General features: G+C 49.6%; 1 protein-coding gene across 4 annotated transcripts in view; it reads left to right on the forward strand.

Moving 5' to 3' along the window:
- MYO18B (myosin XVIIIB) overlaps nucleotides 1–23,394 on the forward strand; it is a 232,041-nt gene that overhangs the window by 107,154 nt on the left and 101,493 nt on the right. For all 4 annotated transcript variants that reach the window (XM_055405416.2, XM_055405418.2, XM_055405415.2 and 1 more), the window contains 7 exons: nucleotides 5,227–5,346; nucleotides 5,630–5,738; nucleotides 10,015–10,139; nucleotides 12,141–12,295; nucleotides 15,455–15,578; nucleotides 16,402–16,602; nucleotides 20,734–20,844. In XM_055405416.2, coding sequence (XP_055261391.2) covers nucleotides 5,227–5,346; nucleotides 5,630–5,738; nucleotides 10,015–10,139; nucleotides 12,141–12,295; nucleotides 15,455–15,578; nucleotides 16,402–16,602; nucleotides 20,734–20,844 — 945 coding nt within the window. The remainder of the gene's footprint in view (nucleotides 1–5,226; nucleotides 5,347–5,629; nucleotides 5,739–10,014; nucleotides 10,140–12,140; nucleotides 12,296–15,454; nucleotides 15,579–16,401; nucleotides 16,603–20,733; nucleotides 20,845–23,394) is intronic.

Consider the following 23,394-nt stretch of genomic DNA (forward strand, 5'->3'; position numbering starts at 1 on the left):
GGGGCCCAAGTAGGAGTCTATTTGGAGAAAGGGCTCTAATTTTCCCCTCCTCCCTGCAAAGCTACTGTTGATTTCCACTGGTTGCTTTTGCACTGGAAAGCGCATCAGAATCACCCACGAGTGCTAAGTCCACTTGGTCGTGTCCTTTGTGACCCTGTGGGCTGCAACCTGCCAGGCTTCTCTGTCCGTGGGATTTCCCAGGCAAGAGTACTGGAATGGGTTGCCATTTCCTCCTCCAGGGGATCTTCCCAACCCAGGGATCAAACCCGCATCTCTTGTCTCCTGCATCGGCAGGCGGGTTCTTTACCACCAGCACCATGTGGGAAGCCCTCAGAATCACCCAGAGGAGCTGTTACCCCTGTAGCTTCCCTGGCTCCATCTCTCAAGGTTGGGCCCAGGAGGGAATCTTGGGGATCGGGGTCCCTCTGCACTTCTCCAGCAAGCCTCGAGGTGACCCTGGTGCAGAGGGTCGTGCTGTGTTAGGGTAGTGGGGTTCTCCTCCTTGAACATGTGCCAGAATCCCCAGGAGGACGGGTTAGGGTGTGAATCGTTGGATCCCAGCCTTTGAGATTCTGAGTCGGTGGCTTGGGATGGCCCTGGAGCTTTTGCAGTTCTAGTAAGTTCTCAAGTGATGCTGAACCTGCTTGTTCAGGGCCCACACTTTGAGAAAAGTCAAGCTACAGAATAGGTGCGAACTGTCTCCTTCCACTCGGTTCTTCTGTCTTGGAACGGAGCTTCTGTTGACAGTTGGGGAGCAGAAACTCCTTCAGGGCTGTGCATCATGCAGCCCCCCAGCACCCTTCCCAGCGTCTGCACCCCACCCCTGGTCTCGGCGGGGCAGCAGCCACAGAAGCGTGGAGGGAACGTGGTGTGCCTCATCAGCGAGAATGCCGTCTGACGAGCCTTACTAAAAAGACAGCGTTGCTGCAAAATGATTTAAGTGCTTCATTTGCAAAGGAGCCAAAGAGGAGATGAGGAGCCTCTGAGACGCCAGCTATAAATATTCTTCAAGCATGCAGGATTGGCCTGTATGCCCAGTGGGGTTTGTATTTTCACAGGGAAGCAGCTCAACTGGGTGGGAGCACCAGGGAGGCTGCAGGAGCTCAAGGCGATACCTGTGAGCGGGGTGGTGTCTTCTCTTGGAATATGTACAGGACCTCATTTATGGCAAAAGACGGATGCCCATGTACACCCCTGTCTGGCCTCATTAGCCCAAGAAATTTCAGTTCTGGGTGAAGAATCGTTGAGGGAACCAGAGGGGTGCAGCGGGGACTGGAGATCTAGGGCAGATGTGCATTAGCGGAGCCCTGAGAGAGGTGGCTCCCGATGGCCGTGACTGTCCACCAGCAGGGTGGGCAAGGGACGTGACTCGCTGGGGGCCACGTGGTCAGATGGCCCCCGAGCCTTGACCTCGTCCCAGGTCTCCTGGCACCTGGTTCTATGCTCTAGTGCAGCGCCAGGCCTCTGTGGGGACTGGATGTTGGAGCCCCCTCGTCCCCGGGGGAATAAAACAGCCTGGTTTTTTCCCTGACTCGGGATGTTTAGGGTCTCTTGAACCTTCACCATGGGGGAGGGCATTCTCCTGGCAGACAGCGGCTGCAGAGGCTCAATGGACGCCGGGCAGGCATGTTCAAGGATGACCACAGCGGGGTGAGCCCTGGACCCGCAGAGGAAGGCACAGCAGGAAAGTCTTGTCTGTGCCTCCTCCTCCAGAGGAGAAAAGGGGCCGTTGTCTGCTCTCTGCCCTTTTCCTCTGCTGCTGTTCTTCGTTTTCTGTCTCAGTTACTCAGGTGATGGGGGTGGGAGCGTTCTCTCCTGTAGGGATCCACAAGGCTCCCTTTGGCTGCAGTCCAGGTCTTACCTGGCCACTGACCTGCACTCGCTGGCCACTGCCTGTCACCTCCCTGAGCCACATGTCCTGGTCTGTTCCAGAACGACCACCCCCAGGGACCTGGGGGCAGGGGATCAAGCTGGACGAGGGACACCAGACAAGGAACAGCATCTGGGCAGAGGTCCAGCCAGGACCCCGAGTCGGGCTGCCTGGGCGTGACTGCCTCCAAGACCAATCAGCTCTGATCTGAGCAACCCGTCCCACCTCTCATAGCTGCCGTCTCTTGTTCTGTGTGAGCAAGTGACAGAAACACCCTCCTGGTGAGACTTCTGTGCCAGGGCTCACTTGTTCACAGCAGTGGATGAGTGTGAGCTGTTTCTCATTCTAGGGCTTAAATAAACAGATCCTTTTGGTTGAGAAAAGCACAGGAAGAGAGGGGAAAGGGCACTCTTGGCTTTCTATGGGACAAGTGATTTGGGTTCCATGAGTCCTTAAGTTTAAGAGCCAAGGACACGGTTGGACCAAGACATGTGGGTGCTCCACATGTGGTTTTCTTCCCTCCCCAACAGCAGAGTCTTCGAAGGCAGGTCTGGCAGGCAGTAGGTGCTTGCATCATGCAGGGCAGGTGACCGTGACAACCCAGGGGACCCTGTGTGCTAGGCAGTTAAGGTCCTTCACATCCCCGCAACCCACTGTTCCCCCGCAGTGTGGTGTTTGTGTGTGGTATGTGTGGAATGTTATTTCTGTTTGATTCTGCAAAACAGCAGATTCATTCATCTCTGTCTCCCTCTCTCTGGCAGACCCTTGGAGTCATTGTCCCTGAGTAGAAAGAGGGTTTCTGATGATTCAGCCAAGCGGTGGATCCAGGGAGGATTCCAGAATAATTCCTGGTCCTAGTGTGGTCTGCACAGGGCCCTTCTGGGTTTGCAACCCGGCTCTCCCTCATTAAACTGGCCTTCATTTTGCACCCATCTGCTAGCTCTGGGTGTGGTGCCCACCCCTCAACTCAAGGACAGAGCCTCTGGACCCCAAAATGTGTGAAGGAAGAGGGCTTTGTGGGGATGGGGACAGTGAGAGGCTACTGTCTCTGAGAAAAGCGGCTATTGTTTCCCCAGTTTGGAAAGATGAATTATCCTTTGAGGTCCAGACTTGAGGTCTGCGGAATTCAAAATTAATGCATTAAATTAATTCTGTGCTCTCTTTGCTCAGGCCAATTAGCACAAATTGAATTTCATACTAAATGGTTAAGGCAGAGAGAATACTCTGCTGGTGTTTGGTATCCATGCTGATGGCAGGGATGGAGGCCGTGTTTAGGGGTGTGTTCTGGGGTGCTCCTGGAGTACACTGGCCTGCAGTCGGCACCCACTGCAAGTGATTGCTTTTCTGACTTGAATGCCTTTATGCACCCCAGTAAAGAATCTACCTGCAATGCAGGAGACCTGGGTTTGATCCCTGGGTCAGGAAGATCCTGAATGGATCTGGCAACCCATTCCAGTATTCTTGCCTGTAAAGTCCCAGTATTATTGCCTATAAAGACTCTTGAGAGTCCCTTGGACTACAAGATCAAACCAGTCCATCCTAAAGGAGACCAGTCCTGGGTGTTCATTGGAAGGAATGATGCTGAAGCTGAAACTCTAATATTTTGGCCACCTGATGCGAAGAACTGACTCACTGGAAAAGACCCTAATGCTGGTAAAGATTAAAGGCAGGAGAAGGGGATGACAGAGGATGGGATGGTTGGATGGCATCACCGACTCAATGGACATGAGTTTGAGCAAACTCTAGGAGATGTGATGGGCAGGGAGGCCTGGCATGCTAGAGTCCGTGGGCTCACAAAGAGACGGACATGACTGAGTGACTGAACTAAACTGAAAGTCACATGGATAGAGGGGTCTGGCAGACGACGGTCCATGGGGTTGCAGAGTTGAATGCCGTTGAGCGACTTCCACTTTACTTTAAATCTGACCCCTCTAGAGCCAAATGAGGCTCCAATTAGGAGGTGAGCCTGGCCCCCCTGGAGTGTGCTGGATTTCAGACTCCCAGGATGCCCAGGAGGACAGTGGACACCGCTTCACTCAGAGCATTTCGTGGCTCAGGTGACCACAGCCCCGGAGAGGAAGGGGCTCGTCCGCAGTCACACAGTGTGTCAGTCCTTGTGTGTGACTGCCCCGTGCCTTGTTTTTTTTTTTTCCTTCCCTCTCTCTGGACTTGAACTGCTGCCTCGCACCAACATAGCCCCAGTTTCATGAGGATTCTGCTCTTCAGCATCATTTCTGTCCTTCTTGCTCATGAACTGTCCACTTGTATGTTTCTCTTCTCACTTACCTTGGCATATCCTTGAACCCAGAAGACTGTATTTGAAACGATAAGACCACAGACGCGCTGACTCACTTGGTGTTTCCCATTTATTTTAGGGGAAAAAAAGCCAGTGCAAGTGGGAATTCATTTAAAAAATAAACATTTTAATTTTTAACAGATAACATGTCTGCCTCAACTCACTGAGGTGGGACCGAAAACTCAAGATCTACTTCTTTTTTAAACCACACCCCTTACACACAACTACGTGATTTCCAGTTTCAGTTTCTTTAAAGCTGAGCAAATGGCAAAGGAATTTGAATGCAGAAGCCTACACTTTGTACTTGGAGTTTTTTTTATAGTTTTTGCACCTACACCTATATGACAGAATTTTAAGAAGCAACTCACTTGTATTCACTCCCTCCAAAGCATTCAGCGTAGTTTTCCTGGAAACTCTTGGCCCGGTCACATCTTAGAGGTTTATGTAATAGTTAATAGAATAGGTAATTGCATAAAAGTGTGTGAGCATAAACAGGTTGTGAGCACACACTGTGTGACAGCATGGCTGAAACCTGGTAGAGGCAGGCGGGCCCCGGGGACCATCAGGAGGTTTCCTGGCCGAGAGCATCCATGTGGGGTGGGTATCGGTGAGTGTGTGTCTTACCAAGGAAGCCTGTTTGGTCAGGTGAAATGACTTCCTGAAGGATGGCTAAGGAGAGTTTCTACTAGAAAAATTGTTTTTTAATTGAGCATTTACTATGTGCTTGGCACTGTGCTAAGCTCTGTGTGGACTATCTCACTTAATTCTCTAAACAATTCTATCCACTGTCCCCTTCCTTACTAAAGTGGAGAAAACCGAGCATTAGAGAGGCATCCTGTGTGGCTGAGAGTCACACAGAGAGTGAGTGCTGGGCCAGGAACTCTAACCCACCAGGACCAGTAACATCCCGAGGCCTGTGCACTTAACCACCTTATTACGCTGCAGGGTTGCCTTGCGACAAGACCTAGTATCAGTGTAAGGATGGTCCCATGGAGCATGGGTGGGAGGAGAAGGGCTGGCAGCCCCAGCAAGTAACCCTGCCTTAACCCTCTCCCTCCAGATTGCTGAGCTGACCACAGAGCTGGCCGATGAGCGCTTCAAAGGGGACGTGGCCTGCCAGGTGCTGGAGAGTGAGCGGGCAGAGCGGCTGCGGGCCTCCCGGGAGGTCCAGGAGCTAAAGGCGAGTAGTTGGGAGCACTGGGGATGCGAGTGCCCGAGAAGAGTGGCTGGGAGGGTCGGGCCTGCCCTGCTCTGCTCATATCTGGGGTGCACAGGCTCACTGACTGCCATGCTGGGAGTCCTGGAGGACATCTGAGTCTTCCTAAGTCTTGGCCTTGGAGGTGTCCTGGGTGAAGATTGTGGGGGTAGGAGTGGGGATAGGGGCCAGTCCTGGTTTCAAAGCACCTTGGGTGAGATGGCCACTGTCTTAGCTCCAGTTTGAAACCTCGAGGCCTGTCTTCCAGAGCAAGTATGAGCAAGTCCAGAAAAATCTGGGAGAAGTGGAGAAGCGGTTGGCGGAAGCCCAGCAGAAAATTCAGTTGAATGATTTGGAGAGGAGTCACACTGCAGGAGGTGAGTCCTTGGGAACCAGGGGTCGGACACTGGTGGGAAAGCTCTCCTTTTCTTCATCCTTTCATTCACACGCGTGGAGCACTTTCCGTGCTCTGGATGCTGGCAGGGAAAACAGGAGCAGATCTCGCCTTCTTAGGGTGTACAGTTCAGTGGAAGAGGCAGGCATTAAACGGATAATCCAACAATATCTAAGGTAATAAATTACCAGTGTCACAGGTGCTGTTTATTAATAATGCAAAGAATGATTTAAAAAATAGTGGCTCTACAGATGGGCAGTTCAGTTCAGTCACTCAGTCATGTGCAACTCTTTGAGACTCCATGGACTGTAGCACGTCAAGCTTCCCTGTCCTTCACTATCTCCTGGAGCTTGTTCAAACTCATATTCATCGAGTTGGTAATGCCGTCCAACCATCTCATCCTCTATCATCCCCTGTAGATGGGCAAGGCACCCTTATATTTAAGAATCTCTTTTATATGAGTAATTTTAATATAAGTTTCTGGGCTTCCCTGATAGCTCAGTTAGTAAAGAATCCGCCTGCAATGCAGGAGACCCGGGTTCAATCCTTGGGTTAGGAAGGTTCCCTGGAGAAGGGAAAGCTACCCACTCCAGTATTCTGGCCTGGAGAATTCCATGGACTGTATAGTCCATGGGGTTGCAAAGAGTTGGTCGTGACTGAGCAACTTTGACTTTCATAATATAAATTTTTATTAAATTCCAGTGAATCAGGGTCATTGGAAGAGACCCTGATGCTGGGAGAGATTGTAAGCAGGAGGAGAAGGGGGCAGCAGAGGATGAGATGGCTGGATGGCATCACCGACTCAATGGACGTGAGTTTGAGTGAACTCCAGGAGAGGGTGATGGACAGGGAAGCCTGCTGTGCTGCAGTCCATGGGGTCACAGAGAGTCAGACACGACTGAGCAACTAAACAACAGCAATGTAAATTTTGAGGAACTCACTTCAGTGGATAAGAAGTGAAAGCTATAAAATCACATTTCTGGATTTGAATCTAGACTCTCTTACTTTGGCCAAAGAAATTATCGCGCCTTGGTTTCCTCATCTTTCAAACGGCTGTAGACAGAGCTGATGGATGGAAGGTGTTTACAGAATGCTGAATAGTTGTTGCTCACTTTATTATTATTTCTAGCACCACTAATAGTGGGGTCCTTATTCCTGCTCATCACCTGTGGAGCAGGGACGACTACTGGCCCTATTTGAAAGTGATGTCAGGCAGTTGGTTAGCAGTTAGAGTGAATTGCCCAATGAAAGATGTGCTCAGCGGAGCCAGGGATTCCTGGTGGTGCCCGTCTTGGTCGCCTGGAGACACATCTCATGGCTGGATGGGCAGGAGGCTTCCCTGTCATCTCCTCTCCCCAGTCAAAACGAGTCAGCTGAGGAGGTTTCCCGGCATGTCTGTCAGCCTTTATAAAACATAGACATCGTTCCTCTAGTGCCCCCAGAGAATCGATGCCCTAGATATGTCAGGGACACTTGGAGGGGCCGAGGTCAGGAGGTGGTGGAGGAGGGGAAGGCACGTTGGCTTCCTACTCCACTCCTGTCATCCTCTCATCCCGGCTACCCGCAGGGCAGGCATTTGCCAGGGAGGTTCATCTGAGACTCTCGGGTACCCGAGCCCCAAAAAGGTGGGGCCCATGCAGGGAGAAGGGAACCTGTTGGCCAGAACCGGCACAGGTTCCCCAGAAGAACGTCAGCCCCGTTTCCATCCTGATGGTGATTTGTGTCTGAACGATGCTCCCCGGCCATTTGTCTTCCTGTGCAGAGATACGGGAGTCGGCTGAGGGGGAAATGCGCTGAGCTCAGGAGCACATTAGTCACAGTGCTGTGCAGGCTTTCAGCTCAGGCTGCTTATTCCAGGAAGCCAATCCACAAATATTTTGTTTTTGATTATGAAATAGTACATACTCATTATAGAAGATGTCTGAGACATAGGAAGTTTGAAAGAAGAGATAGAACACTTTAATTACCCCACTGCAGTGCCGCCATAACCTCCTCTATGGGTCAAGCTGGGGTAGAAATTATTGAAAATATATATGTTTTCTCACTATGCGTGGTGAAATCTCTAAAGAGAACCTTTCATGGAATGTATTTAGCACTGAGCTGGACTCTGGGGCGAGGGTTGTAGAAGAATTTTAGTTGGGTCTTGCTGTCCAGAAACTTGCAATGTCAGTGGGAGGTCAGGGAAGCCCAGGAAAATGGTACTGGAAAATGAAGGGCTCACTGACACGTATGTGAAGTATGGCACCCACGGGGAAGGAGGCTGAAGGCGGAACTTGGCCTGGGGGAATGGAGCAGGTCCTCAGCTGTCTGTGGCGCCCACTCACACCCTTTTCTGGAGCACAGAGCACACAGGCCACCCCAGATATCCTTTCTGCTGCCCTTTTTTTTCTGAAGCTGTGCCAGTTGCCACTTGAGATTTTTTATTTTCCTGGTGGAGAGATAGGATTCCTTTCCTACCATGATATTATTTACCCTGATGGAAATTTGAAGAAACTTTAACTTTTTGCGAGTATATCATCCTTCTGTTTGGGTTAGTTATGTGAGAACCACCCCCAACAAGACCTCAGTCCTGCCATCCATCTGTCCATCCATCCATCCATCCATTCACTCACCCAGCCACCTCTGAAGTGAAAGTTATGGAGCATTTATGATATGGTAGGCATTATAGTAAGTCCTGTGGATGTGGATACAGTCATGAATAAAACAGAAGTTTGCTTCCCTCATGAGTTTGAGTCCTCTTCTGAACTTCCCTCAGTTCCTTTACAAGAGTCCTGGTCATGCTTTGTTCAAGCTGACTTTACATGTTTGTCTCCACAAGTGGATTCTTCTGAAAGATAGAATGGTTTCTTATTCATTTCATGATCTCTTGTGCCTGGTATGGAGTAATGTGAGTATCTGGTTGGATGGAAGGTGGATGATGGATGGATAGGTGGATTAATGGATGGATGGGTAGATGATGGATAGGTGGATGGGTGGATGATGGATGGATGATAGGTGGGTGGGTGGATGGATGGGTGGGTGGATGGATGGTGGGTGGATGATAGGTGGGTGGGTGGGTGGATGGATGGGTGGGTGATGTTTGGATGGATGATGGATGGGTGATCCCTATCTTAAACTGTCCGTTTGTACAATGTTTTCCACATCTCTATTACCTTAAACAACATTACTCTTTTATTCAATCAGAAAATAAGCTATCACAACCTAGTATAGCCTGTTCTATTCAGCGAGTTTTCATCACCACCAGTAAATGACTTTTTTTTGGAGAATCTTACCAAATCAAGGGATTGTTTAGTTAGTACATAGAGACATGTTGTGACCAGTGTCTCTGTTGCTCTTTGCATAGTTCAGTTCAGTTCAGTCACTCAGTCGTGTCCGACTCTTTGCGACCCCATGAATCACAGCACGCCAGGCCTCCCTGTCCATCACCAACTCCCGGAGTTCACTCAAACTCGTGTCCATTGAGTTGGTGATGCCATCCAGCCATCTCACTCTCTGTCGTCCCCTTCTCCTCCCACCCCCAATCCCTCCCAGCATCAGACTCTTTTCCAGTGAGTCAACTCTTTGCATGAGGTGGCCAAAGTATTGGAGTTTCAGCTTTAGCGTCAGTCCTTCCAATGAATACCCAAGATTGATCTCCTTTAGAAAGGACTGGTTGGATCTCCTTGCAGTCCAAGGGACTCTCAAGAGTCTTCTCCAGCACCACAGTTCAAAAGCATCAATTCTTCGGTGATCAGCTTTCTTCACAGTCCAACTCTCACTTTAATTATTGTTCATTGATTTATTTGTTAATTAATTCAACCATCACTGATGACAGACTCTGTCACCCAGTGTGAATGGCCAGTAGGATGGCCAGTTGGTAAACTTGTTTTACCACACAGGGGAAACTTCCGTGTGTAGGGGACTCTTCTAGAGGGTGTAGAGAACCCATAGATGTATAAAACAGTTCCTCTAACCTCAGAAATTATGGAATTTCCATAGGGGAAGGTATATGCACACATGTAGAGAAATTGAGCACTGTAAATGACCAAGCTTGAAATAGTGAGTGGTCAATAATGTTCAACACCTGGTCAATGACTCACTGCGTGGAGAAAGTGGTGTTTTTCAGCTTGGACTTAATGTGGGGTTTCCAGGTCTTAAGCCCAGGTCGAACCTTGGGAATTCTGGTCACACTGTGAAACTGTGCACAGAGAGCTAAGCATGGGAGGGAGCCGCCCTGTTCACGGAGTTTCCTAACTAGTCTCTCTGACTCTCCCAAACAGCGGACGAGTGGCAGATGCGCCTCGACTGTGCTCAGGCGGAGAGCGAGTTCCTCAGGAAGCGTCTCCAGCAGTCGGAGGAGAGGCTGGCGTCGGAGCTGGCATCTAGGAATGAGCTGGAGCAGAAGGTAAGGGGGGAAGATAGTCTGGGTCATCAAGGTCGCAGAAATAGGGCAGGGTCTTGCCTCCCTCTTCCAAGTGTTGACTGAACCCAAAAGGGAGAGCGGGTACTGCCTGTTTGCTGTGTTTCCACCTCCACTGATGTCACACATGGAGGTCGCTGTGGCGTGTCCTCTTTGTCACAGTGTCTGTGAAGGTCTTTAGCCTGTTTTTCAACTGAGTTGTTTGTTTTCTGATTTTCTGGTATATTTTCGATAAGTCCTTTATCAGGTATGTCTTTAGCAAATGTTTTCTTCCTGTCTTTGGTTTTTCATTTTCTTGAAAGAGTCCTTTGCAGAGTAGAAATGTTTAGTTTTAATAAAATCCACCTTATAAATTTTCTTTTTTATGGGCCATGCCTCTGGTGTTATATCTAAAAAGTCATTGCCAAATCCAAGATCATCAAGGTTTTCTACTATGTTATCTTCCAGGAGCTTTATAGTTTTGCATTTTATATTTACATCTGTGATCCATTTTGAGTTAATTTTTGTGTAAAATCTGTGTCTAGATTTTTTTTTTCACTTGTGAATGACCAGTTGTTTCAGCACCATTTGTCAAAAAGCCTCCACTATATAGTGTTTTCCCCTTTGTAAAAGATCACCCAGCAGTATTTCTGTGGGTCTGTTTCTGGACTCTATTCTGTTCTATTGCACTGGTTTTTCCCCCCTCCTTCAAGAAAGGCTTATTCTTTCTCACCTCTGGGTCTTTGCATATGCTCTTTCCTTTTCCTTGTACACTCTATCTCTTCCCTACCTAGATATCTCTGACAAACCTTACAATCTCAGCTTAAGTATCCTTCCCCCCAGAAAGTCTTCCCTGACACAGACTGGGGAGATTGCCCCTGATTTATTTCCCCAGATATAAGCCTCATTATGCTGTATTATCTGCTTACTTCTTGGTGTCCCCCAGTAGATGTAAGCACCATAAAAGTTGAGGTCATATTTCCTGTCCCATTATTATTTATGTATCTCCTCACTGTGAGCAAAAAGTATCATGAAATCATCCTGCAGAAGTGGGCCAGGGTGAGATCTCATGGGATTTTATAAACAGCAGAAGTGAGGCTCCCTGGTGATGGTTTTAGCGGTCAGTTTCAAGGTGGACGTTGTATCGTGACCCTCAGGAGACATCCAGGCTGTAGATAACCAGCCAAGGGACAGCCGCCCGGGAACAGCCCAGTTCTTTCATAACAAATTATCAAGTCGGGTCAGCCTCTCCAAGGAAGGAGGGGTATTCATGCTACATTAAAAAGTAATAAAACTGCAACCTTTTTCTGAGCAGCGGAATATAAGAAAACATCCCATTTGCCTTCAAATACTGAATTTAGAATTACAGGCTTCATTAACTCGGTGTTTTGCTTATTTAAAGCAATTCTTTAATGAGCCCATTTCTTCAAAGCGAGTGTGCCGAGTCGCCCTGTCTCCCAGATCTAAACTAGGACATTTGGGAGGGTGTTTCCTGGAGGAAGATGCAAGAGCCGTGGCTTTTCTGTTTGTTTTCAGCCGCGTGCGTTCCTGTGTGTCAGTCCATCTGAAGTGCAGTTGAGCGCCCGTCCCGTGGGTCTCCTGGTCAGAATTCCTCTGAACTGTTCTGGCTGCTTCTCAGCTGGTCCACACACATCTCCCAGATGAGGCAGCCGACGGGGATATCAATTATACATGGTCCTCCAGGGGCTGTCGAGTTGGGCAAGGCGTGTTCAGAATCTGCTGGCCAGAGGAGCATTGGGGAAAATTTAAAACCCTCAGAGAATGATAGACACTGCCCCCCCTTATTATCCCCGAGCAAACTGAAGCTCAGAGAAATAGCTCCCCACACTGATGCAGGTAGCAAGTGGTTAGGACCGGGTCTCTCCGGCCCAGAACCTGATCTCTTCCTGTTAGACTCACACTGGGAGAAGCAGCTGCTTCAGCTAAATAGTAGGGGGCCCGTTCAGTGCTGACAGGGTGGACTGATTCCTTCTGCTTCTCCCACAGCTCGGAGAGCTGCAGAGGGCCTACGAGGGAGCCCAGAGGACGGCCCAGCAGCTCAAGAGGAAGTGCCACCTTCTGACCTGCGACCTGGAGGACACGCGCTTCCTGCTGGAGAGTCAGCAGAGTAGAAACCACGACTTGGAGAAGAAGCAGAAGAAGTGAGTCATGACCGGGGTGCTCGGGTGGGCTGCCTGGGTACTGGGGCCTCCGGATTCTCCTCTGAAACCCCGTCACTCCAGTCAGGGCTCTCATCCCTGGAGCTCAGCCTCCTAGTTCTGCCCTCACTCGCCCCATCCCTCCCCACACATCGCTGTGTGGTTCTCCCAAGAATCCAGCAAGGAACCATTCTTCTCTGTTATTCTGTCTCGGCTCTATTGCCAGCCACCCACGTAAGCTTGGGGGGCTTTCTTGGCCTCTCTGGGCCTCAGCATCCCCATTAAAAGTGAAGGGTTTGTTGTGGAGGCTGAGTCAGCATAGCCTGGTGGGTAGAGGTCCAGTGCTGGTTCAAGTCCCAGCTGTGCTTCTTTCCAGTTGTGTGACCTTGGACAAGTCCTTTAGCCCTTCTCCACCTGAGGAGAGGATTCTGCTCCTCAGGTGGAGCACCCTCTTGTGGTGAAACTTGATGATGCAGTTGGTAGATGCTGCACAGGACTAGGGTCTAGTTCCCATCCCCACTGGTGAAAATGGGGAGACGGCCAAAAACTTGAGTCACTGCCCTTTCCATCTATAGTTTAGACTCTCAGCTCATGTGAGCAGTTCTTGCAGGATCTGGGCTCTGTGCATGAATAAGATGCCAGTCTTGAATCTGCACACTGGTTCTGGCGCTTGCTTTCCCCATATAGGAGCCTAGACTGGCGCTCAGGTCTCTTTCACAAGCCTCCGTACGGGGAGCCTCATATCCTGGGATGCTTTCATCCCTGGACTCCTCAGCTGTGTCTGAAGTTCTTCAGCTCACCTGGTGAGGGTAAAGGTGTGCAGGGGCCTTGTTCTGAGCCAGACAAGCCCTACTGGAAACTTCCTAGGAGGCGAATAGGTGAAACTTAGCTTCTTTTAGAAGGTCCCAGTTGAAAACACAGAAAAAGCTTGCTCTGTGCCAGGACATGATTTTTGCCAAGAACGCCTTTTTTCCAAGAGGTAGCCAGCCGAAATACATTTCCTTGGGAATGGTACCGGTTTTGAATTTGATCTGCATTAAATATAGTTTCTCTCATTTATCTTTGACCTTTCCTGAACTGGCTTCTTCATTAAAAAAAAAAAAAAAAAGTTCTTTGGGGAGTTATTACTATGCCTCCCCAGATGAGAGAAGTTTGTTTTTCTCTGGCTGATAGCTGACTCTTTTTCCTTTTCCACCTTCCCATGCACGCTCTGGCTACACCTTGTCCTTGCAGCAGGGAAAATGGCTTAGTCCCACCTTGATCATTTCCTGTGTGACCTTGTCAGGTAACACTACCTCTCTGAGCCAGACGGTGACTGATGTTTTAGAGCTGCCCTCGAAGTTAAGCAGACCACCTGGTGCTAAAGATTGGCTCCGACAGATGCCATCTGTTAATCAAGAGATGAAATTCCATCATCCTGGAGGTTTCTGCCAGCTGTGACAATCCTGGCCCTTATCTGTGGGTACTACTCCTGTTCTGAGAGGCCTTAAGGAGGATTTCAGCTTTCTGATGGGTGGCAGGGGGGCTCTGCCCTTGGAGTTTATGCAGCCAGAAAATTCTATCTCTCTGGTGTTTCCCATGACCACCACCTTGGACAGAATCCTTCATTCCAGATAATGGCCCCCAGAGAGTTCCCATTTCATCGCACTTGCATCTGTTCTTAAAACTCACCTGCCCTGTGATGCCCTCTACTCCCTGACCATCTCTTGGCAGAAGTTAGTTTATGTTTTGATGCTAATTGCAAATAGCAGCCATTACCTTTCTAGGTGGATTAACATTTTAGCTGGGAGCCCATAAGCAGGTAGAAGTCTCTCATGGTGGAAATTCAGGTAGCATGCCTGTAGTGAGGGAGAGACGGAGAAGTTAGCCATACTTCTCACACCTCTTTACGTTTAATCAAAGGGTCGATGCAGCTGCCTCCAGAGTTGGCTGGGCTCTGGGTGGAGGGATGTCTCCATGCTGTTGAGGTTCCCTGCCCGCACCTTGGACTCTCAGTTCAGTGGCCTGGTTGCCATGGTTACTCATGGGTCACAAAGCTCAGTTCCAAGGGCCGATGGAGCTCCCCTAGGGATAAGGCCTGTGCTGGAGCTGTGGGAGGCTGGACCCTGGCCCGCTCCTAGCGGAGTGAAGGCTGTGAGTGAGTTCGTCTGGCCTCAGACAGTTGTTCGGGCAGTGTGTTCCAAGAGTTAGGGTCTGTTGGAGGCATTCCCTGGCATCTGGTGCCCCAGAAGGACTCCTTGAAAACATCCATCACTGTCTGGCCCCCATTGTCTTTCCCTGCCTGCTGCAGCACCTGAGCAGGTGGATGGCAGACCACTTTAGTCAGCGGAGAAGCTGCCTCAGACCCGCTTTGGGATTTTGGCCGACTCACTTCACCTCTGAACTTCAGTCTTCTCTTCTGCGAAATGGCTAAGATGTGTTTTCTGCTGAATTGCTATGAGGACTCCATGGAGCCCATCTCAGAGCCAGGCGGTTTGAATCTGCCGGACCATTACCATCATCATAATGTTGCCGTTCAGAGGCAGCCAATAACACCTCTCGAATAACGTCACCAGGAGCCAATCAGAAAGCCCCTGGGCCCTTCGGACAATAGGGCTTCCTCATATGACCCATAGTTGGCTTTCTTTGGAGTCTTGAGGTTTTTACTGACCGTCTACCGTTGAGGGACATTGGATGATCTTGTAATAAGGGAGACCTTCTTCTCACCAAGGCTGAAACCCCGGACTCAGTTCAGCCATTCTGGCCACACCCAGTTCCCTGGAGCACGTGGCCAAAGCCACATCTTATTGACCAAAGTCACATCTTCCTGAGGCTTGGCAGAGCCTTCTGCAGGTTTCCTTGCCCATGAGAAGGACAGAAACTGAAAGAGCCATGTGGGATGATGCCTAGTCCAGGAAGCGCCTCTCACCCAACTTATATTTGCTTATATTTTTTATCACATTTTAAATAAGTGTTTGGTATTTTTCTGGAAATGGTAAACCCTCAAAGTCGCCCTCTGGTGTTCAGTATTCCTACCTCATATCCACAAACCCTCCATCATCTGATACTGTCTCTCTCTAGCGGTTCTCGACAACCTAACAGCCTCTCTCCAGTCCCACCCCTTCCCTGCCCCAGGCACAACCCCCACCCCTGGGTGCTATGACCCGTGTTCTGCTTGGACAGGTTTGATGCGCAGCTGGCCCAGGCCCTGGGGGAGTGCGTTTTTGAGAAGGGTCTCCGTGAGAAAGTGGCCCAGGAGAACACCAGCATCCGGTGCGAGCTGGGCAAGCTTCAGCAGCTCTTGAAGGTGAGGCGTGGGGGCATAGCTGGCTGGCTGTCGCTGGGTCTCAGGAAACCCCTCACACACCCCCGCTGCACATGGTGCCGGGAAGAGAGCTTTGTGTGTGACTGTCCTGCTCTGCCAGCCCGCCAGAGTCACGGAGCCCAGCACGCCTGCATCAGCAAACCAGGGGTGGCAGGTGGTGGATAAGCAGGCCTTGCTAGCTCCATGTCTCTCACGATCTTGCTCCAGGCACCTGCCTGCGTTCCGAGGTGCCCACCTGGGTGCCCGTCTGTCACAGAGGAGTTAGCTGTAGACCCAGGTAGGGGCAGGGCTCTGCCCCTTGCAGGCTGCAGCTCAGAGGGATTTTATTAAAATGGGACACAGGCACCTCACCTCACTCAGCTGCTCCTCAGCCTACTGTGGCTCCCTGTTACCCTGGGAGAGCCCCTGAGCCTGACGTGCAACTCCCTCATGGTCATGCCCAAACCGTCTAACCTGGAAGTCATTTCTGGCCACTTTGCTTCCCGGCTCCAACATCTCCAGCCCAGCCTCGGCAGGTACAAAGCTTTCAGATGGGGCAAATACCTCCTGTTAGCGCTTTGAATTCTAGCTCTAGGGCCAGTGTGTTGCTTCCCACCGACTCCCCATCCGTGCCTGTCTGAGCTGTCCCAGGAGGGCCCTCGGGGTCCCACAGGGGCACAGCGAGGGGCTGCAAGGCCCAGGTGGCGAGGGCTGCTTTGAAAAGTGGAAAGCGCCCTCCCATGGTCTTAGAGGTGTCCTCAGAGGTGGGGGAGGGGTGGGTGTGTGGTCACGTGACCCTGGATCCCTGCCCACTTTATCTCTGCAGCAAAAGGAGCAGGAAAGCTTGCAGCTGAAGCAGGAGGTGGAGATGCTGCAAGCCCAGAAGCAGGATCTGCTGAGGTCACCCTCTCTGGGGGAGACCTGCATTGCAGACTTGAAGGAGAGGCTCTGGAAGCTGGAATCCAGCGCCTTCGAGCACGAGAAAGTCCAGAACCAGCAAGAAAACACCATCAAGCAGCTGGAGCAGGTAGGAACGTCCTGTCCAGGGCGATGCCCTGCCCCGTGCTGACTCCAGAGCAGAAGGTTGTGATTGAATTCCCCACCTCACTCAGCTGCTCCTTATTCTTCTGTGGCTCCCTATTACCCCAGAGAACCTCAGAGCCTCTAGGCCTGACACTCAGACCCCTCCTGGAGCCCCCTTCCTACCATCCTGCAAGTGTCATCGTCACCTCCTCCAAGAAGCTCACCCCGATCTCCTCCTCAAAAACAGTCCCTCCCCAACTTCACATTCACTTTCTCTCACCTTCACAGTGCCCACTGTCATGTGCGACAGTGTTTTCCAAAATGTGCTCACTGCTTTTCTCCTCATTAGGATATGTGTTTTATGGGGGTGGGAGGACTTTTTGGTTGACCTTGCTTATCAGGGCATCCCCTAATGAGGCCAGGTACATAGCTGGTACTCAATAAATAACTGTTGACCCTATGTCTGGTATTCAGCACTGTCTGGGTACCAGACTCAGTCCTAAGCTCTCCTCACATATCATCCCATGAATCTCCACATGAAATCTATATGCTGAGTTTTCCTCCGCTCTACAGATGTAGAAGCTGAGGCTCAAAAATAGAAAAAGCTGCAGGGACAGGATTTGGAGCCCGCGCCCTCTGATGTCGCAGTGCCTTGCACACCTGTGTTGTGCACAGCCTCCAGGGAGGCGGGACCCCCAATTTTTGGAAAATGCAAAATAAGAGGAATAAGGCAGGACTCCAGATTCATGGAGAAGGGAATGGCTACCCACTCCAGTATTCTTGCCTGGAGAATCCCATGGACAGAGGAGCCTGGCAGGATAGAGTCACAAAGAGTCGGACACAACTGAGTGACAAACACACATACCCCAAGACTCTTGTACCAGCCCCCTCGATGAAGCACCTGATGAATATTCTGTTTGTCTGCCCAAGTCACTCCACAAAGAATTCAAGGAATCTTATAAGGTGTATGTGTGGTAAAATAGAAAAAGAACTAAAACAAGCCAAACTAGAAAAACACAAATTAAAACCAGTGCTAAGGAAGAGTGAATTAATATGCAGACACGCAGAACTCTTACACACTCAGCAGTTTTAGCTTTCAAATTCCTGGTGGCCAGAGAGAAAAGGGCAATGTGACTTACATGCTTTTTATCATCCCCAAGATAAAAATAAGCCAAGTTTTCAAGGAGAAGCAAGGCTTTTCTTGATGCTTAGTTCTAAAGCAGTTTCTCACATGGGACTTCAGAAGGGGTAATTATTTTGAAATGGTTTTAAGACTGGAACTCCTTTTTCAAGAATATCTGACCAGCCAGCATGAATGCGTAAAGCAGATAAACTCTGAGCTGCTCTGGTGAAAGGCGGGTGGGGGAGTGGGGGTGGTCAGGAATAGGCCCGGGTGCTGGCCTTGCTTCTCACTCATCTCAGCTCCATCCAGATGGAATCTGCTGAGCACTGAGACTTGGGTGTGGCAAGTGTGGGGACAGTCTGGAGAGGTTGAGAAAAACAGAGCTTCTTTGCTCAGTCCGTCAAGCCCATGTTTATTAAGCACCTTCTGTGCGTCAAGCACTGGACAGATGCTAGGGGTGTAGCTGTAAACAAGATGATGTGGTGTCCACCTTCCTGAAGGTTAGAGTCATGTTGAGTGTTATGGGAAGGTGTAACCTGCAGGTCTGGTTTGGGGACCAAATTTGGAGTAGTCAGGGAAGGCTTCCTGGAGGAAGTAACATTTACTGAAGCTGAAAGCTGAAGGACGAGCCTGAGTTGGCTGACCAGGAGAGTTCCATTCAGGGGAATAGCCCTTGCAAAGGCATAGAGGCAGGGGTGTTACATGGCATATCACATGGCATCTAAGGAGCTGCAAGATGGTCCCATGCAGATGGGGTCTGTGGACATTTGGTGAGCCCCCTGTTTTCTCTAGACTTCAGTCTCCTCACCTCTACAGGGTCTTGTCAGAGTCTTGTCCACCCCCAGCCTCCCTCCAATCCCAGCTGTGAATCTGTGAAGGTTCGTGACAGAGGTGGGCCATCTGGGCAGGTCGTTCAGGGATGTAGAAGATGGAACAGTGCTACATAGCAGCCCAGATTCAGGAATAAAGAGAGTGGGACTCCCTTGGTTGTTTAGCGGTTAAGACTCTCGCTCCCAATGTGGAGGGCCCAGGTTCAGTCCCTCGTCAGGGAACTATATCCCACATCCTGCAACTAAGACACAGCACAGCGAAATAAACAAAAATTAATTAATTACTTTAAAAGCACTCTTTAAAAATATAAAGCAAGCACTTTGGAAAGTTGAGTTAACTCTGGGAGATGCCACCAGGGGACCACTGTGTGCTTGGGAAGCAGAAATGTGCTGCCCTGACCTCAAGGACCTAGGGGGCTGAACGCAGCTGCCCAGCCCCCCTCCCCTCCCAGCTTACCCAGGAGGCTGAATCACCCCCTCATTCATCTTCCCATTCATCTCCAGCCTCGCCCATCACCTTGTACTGCCCTGGGTTATTGTAGACATCCAGGAGATATTTATTGATTACAGCATAACACTTTTTCCAGGAAATTTTATGTTAACTCACACAAGCTTGACATAAATGGTATTGCAAATGTCAGGAGTATCCAAGAGGCTAGAAAAAAAAAATGAAAAAGGAATATTATATTTACTTGCTTAAGCTCCTCATTTTGGATTATCTCCCTATAACCTCTTGTCATTTTAAAGGCAGCAGGGAAGGAAGTTGGCATTTAAAGTGAGCCTGCTTTCTGCTGGGAATTCTTAATGGGGCTCTGATGCTTTCAGCTCTTTTTCCTCTTCACTATGATCCTGCATCGTGGAGAGTATCATCAGCATTGGAAAAGACCACTGTTGTTTTTTTCTCAGCTGAATGTCCATGTCAGGGGCAGCAGTTGTGGCCTCATGAAAGCTTGCTGTGAGGTGCAGGGCAGACAGTCAGGTCCTGATTGCTCCTGCAGTCTAGTCCTCTGCCATGCTGGGTTCCACGCTGCTCCATGACTCACAGTGAGGAAGAGTGCAGATCATTGAAAGTTTACCAGTACAGGCTCTTGGGGTCCATACCCTGGCGGTTCTGACCCAAGAGGTCTAGAGTGAAGCCTTGGAACTGAATTTAAAAAAAAAATAGAAGGTCACCAGGTAATTCTAATATGCCACAAAACTTGACAAGCAAGAGCTTGAGTCAGTCTCTCAATTATGAAAATCAAGAAAGTAAACTCTTGGGAGTTTTCTGGTGCTCCAGTGGTTAAGACTCTATGCTTCCAAAGCAGGGGGCGCATGTTCCAACCCTTGTTGAGGAACTAAGATCCTGCTTGCTGTGCAGCAAGTGTTACTTCAAGTATTTCCATGTACTGTTAGCTTGATTGTAAGTTTTAAAAAAGAAAAAGGAAATAAACTCTTAAACTATAATTGAATCCCATGACTTGTGCTTCCAATTCTAGAATCTTGTACATAAAATGACACAGTTTAAACATCGCAGACAGGTCTCTTCCTGCCCTGAGAAGGTTTTGGAGGGTCTCACTGAAAAGACCTTATTTCTCCTTCATGGGAACACAGTTCTTAATAATGTCAGGCTTCCAGGAAGAGACGGGCTAGTCCTTACTCTGTTTTCAAAATAATGGGGAAAGAAAAAGGAATCTTGCTGTGCCAAGCACTGTGCTAATTCTCACCAGTGTGTTTTAAGGAAGCTGTTTTCTACAGAGAAAGGTAACTAATCAAAGGTTAGTTAGATTAATCAAAGGTTAATCTTGGGTGTGTCACCTCCCTCTCCAGGGTTTCGTATCCTCAGAAGTAAACTTGTATTCTGTCATTTATCCACCCACCTGGCCACCCATCCAGAAAAATTTCCCTGATGCCTGCTCCAGGGATGACAACCCCATTCATCTTAAGAGCACTGAGAAGGATTCTGAGGTCACGTCTCAATTCAGTGGCACAGAGTCCAGTTCATTAGTGACCTCCGTTATGACCATGGGAGGGACAGAGGCAGCATTTAAATTTGGACCATTTATCTACCATTTCTGACCTCCCTGGGTGCCTGGGGGGATAACTTGACTCTTAGCCATGCTGTCCAGAAAAACACAGCTGAAATGCTAAGGATGACGTGGTTGGTGGGGGTCACCCTTAGGCGCCGTTTTTGCCCCCTCAGCTCCGCCAGCGGTTTGAACTGGAGATTGAACGGATGAAGCAGATGCATCAGAAGGACCGTGAGGACAAGGAGGAGGAGCTGGAGGACGTCCGCCAGTCCTGCCAGAAGCGAGTACGTGAGCCGTGAGGCAGCTGCTCCCTGGGGTCTCGGGGCCAGTCCGGGTGCCTCGTCCTTAGAGCAAGGGGAGTTCGGGGGCTGGGATGAGCTTACCTTCCTCAGGAAGTGCTTTTGAGGGTGCTGGAACAGAAGTACCTGTCCTAATAACTACGATTCTGGGGCTTCCAGAAGCCTCTGAGCTGTCCAGCATAATCACCCTAGACTTCTACCAAGAGCCCAGAGTGCCATGCGGCTGATGCCCTGGATAAGGATGTATGTGTGTCAAGAAGGGGACCAGTCCCTTCTGGTTTGTTTGCCTTGCAGATCATTTCTTACATTTTTATCCAAGCTCTTTGCAGACATTTCAAACAGTGTATAAGAAGGCAACAAATGCTTGAAATCTTAACCACCAAGACATCATCATTATTACTATTTTAAATGTTCGTTCTTTCTCTGTGCCCACATGAGCATATGTGCAGAGATACCATTTTACCTAAATGGGGTCCTGCTGCTTTGAAGCCTGCTGTTTGCCCCCTGAAGTTTGTTCTGGGCCTCCTCTCCTGTCAGTACATGCAGACCTAATTTACATGTTTACGGGCTTGAAAGTATTCCACTGAAGGCCTGTGCTCTTGTTTACTCAGCAAGCAAGTCTCTTTGGACATCTAGGATATTCTTGATTTTCTGTTATTATAACCAACACCAAGACAAACCTCTTTATGGATGCACTTACTGATGTGAATTATAAGGTGAATCTTTAAAACGGAATTGCTGAGGAGCTTTGGGTTAAGCCTCTCTGAACAGGCTTTCTCTGGGCAGGACTTCTGTGGTCCCTTCGTGGCCTGGGTACATTGCGCGTCTCCCAGAAAGGGCTAAGTACCATTTCCCATAGTCGACTGATATTGGCTCCCTAAACAGCATCTCTGCAGAGACCCCCGACTGCAGGGTCTGAGAGTGTGGGTGCTAGAACTCATCGACTCTTGGTATGAGTGTTTGCCTTTCCAACGCAACCACAGTGTGATCCTGGGAAAGTGATCGTAAACCCTCCGCTCCACTCAAACTCCATTCCCTTCCTCAGCTGCTTTCTCCATATCCACCACTGGTCACTCAGAGCCAGTTTATGAAACACACAAGAAAGCTGATGTTGCTAGTTTATTTGGAGTCATAGAGGCTTGGATCGAATTCAGACTCCATTAGCTATCAAATGTGGGGTGTGGGAGAAATCATGGAACCTTGCTGATAAGCCTCACTTCTCTCATCTGTGAAATAGGATAACAGTGGCCACCTTGCTGGGTCATGGGGAAGATTCAAAAGATCACAGGTGTGGAACCATGGATCAGAGTTTGTAATGTCCTCATCCTTTTCTGGAAACTTACAAGCAGTACTGGTGTGTGTGTGGATTTCCAGGCAGCCGATCCTTCCCAGAGGCACCGGGGAACCAGCCCCGTGGCTGACTTGCTCTTGGGCATGCTTGCTCTATTCCAGGAGAAGGCGGGTGCAGGGACTTGACGTCCTGTAGAGTCCCCTCCTCCCCCCTGCACTCCCCACCTCCTGCTTGAGGAGCGTCATCCCGGGTGGGGCTGGAGGAGGCTGTGGTGGTGTCAGGACCCCGGCGGGAGATGGGGCCGCCTCGGTACCCTACCACTCCAAGCCCTTCTTCACTCCCAGTGGTTAATGCTGCTGCATCAGCTGCCCGGCCTGCTTCCCAAATACTCCTTTTGGGGCTCCTTTACAGTTCAGCCCCTCTGGGGGTTCATGCACATCATCCCAAGGGGCCAAGTACATTCGCCCCAGAACTTTCTGGAGTTGAAAAAGTCATAGATTTTAGGTTCATTCAGACCTGTGTGCCCTTGAATAAGTCTCCTAACTTCCCTAAGACTCAGTTTTCTCATCTGTGAAATGGGAGCAATAAGAGAAAATGATTTCCTTCCCCTATGCTATTGTAAGAATAAGATCAAAGAATGATAGGTGCCTTATAAACTGTAAAGTGCTGGGAGTTACCATGTAGAAATGTTCTACAGAATACTCTCTAGAAAATTTTGCCTTGCTTGACGCATAGCTTTTATTGTTTTGTAGATTTTTCAAAAGGAGTTTCAGCTTCTGTAGTCTTCATTTTCAGCAGGTGTGAGCATACTGCCTTGTGTCTCTCACTCTTAAAAGAAAGTCTTGAACTGTCTTCTGAAATGACCGTCCATCAGGACTTTGTTTTTTCTCTCCATGGGTCAGGGGGTGGAAACCCAGTCCCTGCCCATGTGCCCTCAGGTGAAGGGGGCACAATTGCTAGTGCGTTCTAGGAGCAGCTCAACGTGTTGTGAGTGCCCCGAGCCAGGACCCTGATGGGCTGGAGATGTGACCCAGACCCTCCTGAGGCTTCTTCATGGACAGATTTATAAAGGGGGAGTGAGGTCAGAGAAGGGTGTGCCTCTTCTCTGACAGATACTAACACTTGACTGCATGTCCAGTGACTGCTCTGCTTGCTCTGTCTCTCTCCATGGCAGGAAGTCAATCATTAGCGACCTGGGTGGGAAAGCTGCTGGCTGTCTGGTGGTGGCGGAGGAGCCTGGGCCT

This window comes from Moschus berezovskii, chromosome 19 (assembly GCF_049115385.1).
Source record: "Moschus berezovskii isolate FMDL1 chromosome 19, NW_MosBer_1.0, whole genome shotgun sequence".
Taxonomy (NCBI): Eukaryota; Metazoa; Chordata; class Mammalia; order Artiodactyla; family Moschidae; genus Moschus; species Moschus berezovskii.